The 6043-nt window shown below is 36.5% G+C and overlaps 1 protein-coding gene across 4 annotated transcripts; it reads left to right on the top strand.

The window, feature by feature from the left end:
• Positions 1-796: 796 nt before the first annotated feature.
• On the top strand, positions 797-5581 carry LOC112509447 (cell number regulator 6-like). Of its 4 annotated transcripts, XM_025114414.1 has the most exons (6): positions 1019-1066; positions 1158-1337; positions 1491-1591; positions 3396-3510; positions 4094-4365; positions 5045-5581. In XM_025114414.1, the coding sequence occupies exons 3-6, from the start codon at positions 1577-1579 to the stop codon at positions 5294-5296; spliced, it is 654 nt and encodes a 217-aa protein (XP_024970182.1). In that variant the 5' UTR covers positions 1019-1066; positions 1158-1337; positions 1491-1576; the 3' UTR covers positions 5297-5581. The 4 variants fall into 4 exon arrangements, with proteins under 4 accessions (XP_024970180.1, XP_024970181.1, XP_024970179.1 ...); XM_025114412.1 differs by lacking the exons at positions 1158-1337; positions 1491-1591 and adding an exon at positions 797-860 and having other exon boundaries at positions 957-1066; XM_025114413.1 differs by lacking the exons at positions 1158-1337; positions 1491-1591 and adding an exon at positions 798-860 and having other exon boundaries at positions 962-1066.
• The last annotated feature ends 462 nt before the right edge of the window (positions 5582-6043 follow it).

Below are 6043 nucleotides of genomic sequence, written 5' to 3'. Positions count from 1 at the left end.
TTGTATTTTCTAAAGTTATTGTTACTAACATCTTATCAATCTTGAAATTAGGATTCTAATCAATAATTGAACTTATTTTGAGAATGCATCCAATATTGAAATTCAAAATTAATTATTTAAAGACACATGTACTGAAACTTGTTAGATGAGCCATTCATCAAGACAACATGAACAAGCCGCCTTGTTGTCTTGATTCATGGGGTTGCCTCCTTGGTGCAAATTGGTCAATTAGCCAATCTGATTTTGTTTATCAAACCATATTGAATCATGGGTAATCAAATTATTATCTCTAGATAATAGTCTGTTTTCGTTCTTTTTCATGGGATGATATCATAAACTGGATATCGTCATTACAATTTACATCTAGAGAAAGGCAGTCAAAACCTTATGACCTTGAAGCAAGCTCCATCTTAACAAAGCCTTTGATCAGATCATATATGAGCTAAAATATATGATTGACTGTAGTTGTATTAGCGTAGTTATTCCTTTAACCTTCTTTGAGTGAGATGCTATGTCTCTTTTTTCCTTCATAAATGTTATAGATGTGATATCTATATTTATTAGTAATGTATTAAATAAAATGTTTTTGGTCCCCAAGTGTAACAAAAAACAAGTGGACTTAAATATAAAAAATTGAAAGTTTTGGACCAAAAGTGTAACAAATAAAAATAACTAGTACAGGGACTAACTTTGTAATTTACTTGAAACTTAGGGTGTTCTACAAGCAGCAGATTCCAACTCAGCTTGGATTTCCGTAGAAATTGTAAACCTGTTACGTTCTTTGTTAAACCTTCCCTCGAAGATCACCTGCGTTTCTCACACAGATTGTGGCTTTGACCAGCTGTTGAGTTCAGTCAAGGGTACGAACAATTGGCCGGCGCTCCGGTCGATGTGTTAATATTAAACCTTATTTGATTATTTTACAATTCCTATTATTTGATTACTAGTGGTCTCAGATCAGATGGCAGATGGAGATAATCCATCGCGGTATGTAAAGTTAAACAAGGATCAAGCGCCTGTTGACATCAGTCCGGGAGAGCTCAATCAGCCCATTGAAGTTCCTCAGGTTTGATCACAGTATGTTTTCTTTTTTGTGGGAATTGTATTATAGTTGACGGATCTGTTTAATTGTTTTCTCTTTAATTAATTGACATTAGGGTTTGTCGGATTTTAAGGACGACGACTCTGATCACTTATCCCTAAAGTGGTATGGAGCTATGGACATTGCTTGATGCGAATATGCTCACGTGTGGGCTAAAGAACCCTTTGTTTAGAGGAAATCTAATCAACCGCTTTTAATCACTTGTATAAGTTCCGGGACTTCTAAAAAGATTGTTGTATGTTTCGGGATCTGGACATTGCATTGAAATCTTTCTAATTTCACATACATACTACTTCAGAATTCAAGTTATGCCTTTCTGGTGTGGTATAGATTTTATCATCTTGTAGCAAATGAAGTCAGGATAATTATGTAGTTCTTTTATATGTAGGTAGTATTTTATCAAGATCTGGGCGTTATATAGCAGTCCCTAGGTGTTCCCTTCACCCTTCTTGCACAGTTATTAGGGGAACATGGATGCAAGCATGCACGGTAATTTTAGGTGGTTTTATTGTCAAAATGATGTTCGTCTGTGCTCAGTAATAAAGATTGCATCTGCTGTTCCATGTTGTTTTGGTTTCGATGCATGCATATCAAGTAACTATTCCTAGAAGTTTTTTATTTTCCCTGATCCAAGTGAGATACTCTGGCTAAGGGATTCTTATGCACCTAGGTTATGGCATTCTAAATTCTGTTACTAGTGGCCTTACAGGAGACATGTGATGGAATGTTTTTTGGTTTGTTGCAGACAACAATTGCACATAAATGGATGACCGGGTGATTTTGATCTATGTTCCTAGAACACCAAGCATATCGATACGTATCGCAACTTGCGGGGTAGGCTAGAAACAAACACAAAAGAATAATTAGTAGTGAAAACACAACTTAGAAGACATCAACTGGGGGGGTCTTTCCACACACTTTTTTTTCTTTCTAAATGTTATTCTTGACATTAGTAATGCTAGACCTTTCTACTTTGCACATGTAGTTACGTAGATTGGTTAAATATTACTGAGGGAACTTTATAGAAATTCTATGACTTAGGCACATCAGCACATGTATTGATTTGCTATATAGATTTCTTTAGGACACATTTTTTTCATTGGGATTTACTTGGCCCCGTCTTGTGCTCTAGTATCTGGCATAGGCTTTACATAATACAGCTCATAAGTTCCTCCCTCTCGCTTGGGTGCTTTTCCTTTGTACTGAATTAATGATTCAGTTTGAGGATTCACACTAAGGACTTGATGGAGCTCTTTTGTTTATTTATCTTTCAATAGAACACACTACCAAGTATTAGTATGCCTCACTAGCCACTAATACCCTTAGTTGCAACTGGTGTCTTATTTATAAAGGGGACTTGAACCTTGTGGCTATTTTGAGCAGCATCACATTCCAATACCATATCAGAATATTTACATAAAGGCCTATCCAAGTACTAGTGTTCAAGCATGAAATGTCACAACATAATCCAATAAGGATAAAATACAATCAAATAACGAGGGTTAGTACACCAATATGACTCCTAGAAAATTCTATCAAGAGTCTTTAGCCTGTACAATATTTTTTCATGGTGAACACGAATGCCCTTTTTTCTTGTACCTTCCGCAACAAGCAATTGACAAGAATGAGCAAGACCTCATATCTTTACTTGTTTATGTTGGTGAGCTTCATTCCCGAGAAAATCAGTGACATTGCCTGTCTTTAGCAATGCCTAACCTTAGCATCATTTATGATCAAAAAAATTATTTTTTAGTGTCATCATGAATAATCTAAGGAATATACCAAACACCTTTGACCCCTTACTTGAATGATCAAACTTGAACATGTCTATCTCGAGCCTCTAAAAGATCTAGCTTCCTATAATTTATTACTACCCAGGCCACAAATTCTGAAAAAACAACTATCATAACACCTTACTATCTCTAATTATCCACCCTTGGTATAGTGGATAACCGAGATCTCCATTCAACATCCACTTACCTTTAGGAGGAATCCAACTATGCCAAGCTCTCATAGGATAATCAACATGAACATCATTACAGTTAGACACTTAATAATAATATCCATGCTAATGATACTATAAACCTATAAGATAAAAGGAACCAAACCTTCATAGATACGAATTGGGCAGACACTAATTTTGTTGATGCAATTTATTGCTTGTTCACTTATTTCTTTCTTTGGAGTTCAAACTTCCAAAAAGCATTGAGTTCCTTGTTTAGTAAGCCCTCATGTTTAAGATATTGCATGTTTCTTGTTCCAAGTTTTTTCATCTTTTTTACTTAATTTACAGTTAAATGTTCGCAAGTGCAATGAATGTGGGCAGCCTTTACCTGAGAGCTTTGAGCCTCCTGCTGTTGAACCTTGGTCAACTGGGATATTTGGTTGTGCTGAAGATACAGAAAGCTGTAAGTTTTTCTCTTGGCATTTGAGCTATCCAACATAATTGAGTTGCGATGTTCTTTGTTTTATCTTTTTAGGTGGTCATTCCAACTTTCAGATGCAAATGTCATAGAACAAAATTACCATGCAACTAGCATCACAATGCCCTTCTATACAAGTTTGTTCTACAATTTTTGCATTATGTGACTGAGGTGGTGTGAATATATTTTGAACATGTAACCTGTAACAACTAATATGTTACAGTTATAATCTAACTGACACATGACATAATTTCAGCTGATTTCTCCTAGTACGTATCTTATGACCCAAGTACATGCATTGTGTCCAAAAATTACACACATTAAAGCACCTTTGTTTGGTGGATTACTGGGGAATCACGTACTGCAAATTGTAGATGTCTTGGTGAACTGTGTTTTTAATTTTCTCTCTTGGGTGGATTCATGTGCATCCATCAAGTATTCCACTATTCATTTCTTCATTTCGTGTTCTTTTCTCTGCTTTGCAATATTTTCATGAATAAAACGTGCTTGGTAATGTTGATAAAAGTGATAGAACAGATGTTACTTCTTCCCTCCCTGTTATCTTCAGGCTGGACAGGACTTTTTTGTCCATGTGTTCTGTTTGGGCGCAATTATGAAACCTTAAGAGATGACTATGCTTCTGCAACCACTCCATGTGTTCTTCATGCAATCTTCATTGAGGGTGGCCTCGCAGTTGCTGCAACAACAGCAGCATTGCATGGGATTATTGACCCGAGGACATCATTCCTCATCTGTGAGGGATTGTTGTTCAGTTGGTGGATGTGTGGTATATACACCGGCATTGTTCGACAAATGTTACAGAAGAAATACCATCTCAAGGTACTGCAACTTCTCTGTGGCTATTATATTTACTCTGAAAAGGTGATTGCTATTTAACCCCCCTCCCCTTTTTTTTCCTTCAGGAGCTTACATTTTCCATTCTGTAAATGCAAAGATAATTCTTGATTAATCATCTCCTGCCTTTAAATAATTGTTCTCAAAACCATGATGGAATCTAATTGCCTCCTAAATCTATTAATCGATTTATATATTTTTATCTCCGTCCGAAATAAATTTTCATTTTATAGAATGCAAAGACAATTATTATTCCTTGATCATCTTCCACCTTTACAGTACTTGCTCTCAGAACCAAGATGGAGTACATAGTCTCCCCAAAGTCTTTGCTACCAAAATAAATTAATGTTTTACTGGAGTCTGGTGCAAGAGTTGTTATAGGTCAAATATTTAAAAAATATCAATAATGTCAAAACAGGTGAATCTTTTTGAAGTAAAAATTAAAAGAAAAGCAAAAGGTTCACAATGACACTACCAGTAGACTGTAACCAACTTTTTATTAAATTAGGCGAATCTCGTTGAACAAAGTTACTAGCATCAATATCTTGTAACTGTTACTGATCGGCAAAAAGGTGAATTTGGATGCTATAAAGATGGGGGGGGGGGGTAGTTGATTTGGTATTTATTTATTTTTAAGAATCATGACGGTGTAATATTTGTGCAGAACTCACCTTGTGACCCATGTTTGGTGCACTGCTGCATGCATTGGTGTGCTTTATGCCAAGAACACAGGGAGATGAAGGGACGACTATCTGATAACTTTGTGATGCCAATGACCCTTGTGAACGCCCCACCTGTTCAACAGATGAACTCTGACCAAGATTCAACATCTGCTGCTGCTGCTGCTGCTGCAACATCATCATCCTCTGCGAATGGCCATGACCATCATACCAACTTAGAGATGCAAGCCCTATGATACCACCATTCAACCTACATTAATATCAAGTTGCTTCTACACACATGACATAATTGGATTGGTTGTTTATGTTCTTATGATTGTTGTTTGATAGGAGGGAACTTAAACTTCATTTGCCGTCTTAGCAGCAGCATCTTCAACTTTTGGTTAATGATTGTCACTAGAAGAGTTAATGGAACCATTTCTGCTTCATAGCCTTGGGATGAATCATATTGATCGAGGCCATGGGTAAATCTGTGTTTTATGGGTTGCGAAATGAGAGCATCCACAGATGGAGCTTTTTGGGAAGAGCTTATTGGCCATATCGTATTGTTAAAACAAATTTCATATTTTTTGCTTCTGTTTAAAGCTTTACCATTGTAGATGCTTGGATTCTCTCATAATCACCCACCATCACCACCTATAGAGCCTCGGCGTATTGGCCGAATAGTTGCCCTATTAAACGTTGGTCCGAAAACTTGCTACCTTTTTGGAAAATACTTTTGTTTGTGTTAGAAGTGACGCATGGAAACCTGAAATGATATAGCGAGTTTCATCGGCTAAAGCTAAGCCCTGAAAATTTTGGGCACGAAAAATGGGCGTAAGATTATTTGTTAATATTGTGAGAGGTAATGCAAATATTCGTGGTTGGTCTGGCGGAGAAAATTTCAGAGGATTCTTTAATTATAGTCTTGGCACCTCGCCAAACAAACGCCCTAACAAAATATTGGCCCAAACACGGGTTTTATTGGAATTGCTTTTGTTGAT

This window comes from Cynara cardunculus (assembly GCF_001531365.2).
Source record: "Cynara cardunculus var. scolymus isolate 2C chromosome LG 3, CcrdV1, whole genome shotgun sequence".
Taxonomy (NCBI): domain Eukaryota; kingdom Viridiplantae; phylum Streptophyta; class Magnoliopsida; order Asterales; family Asteraceae; genus Cynara; species Cynara cardunculus.
Note: the sequence above shows the minus strand (reverse complement) of the source record. Positions and strands in the feature narration are given on the sequence as shown.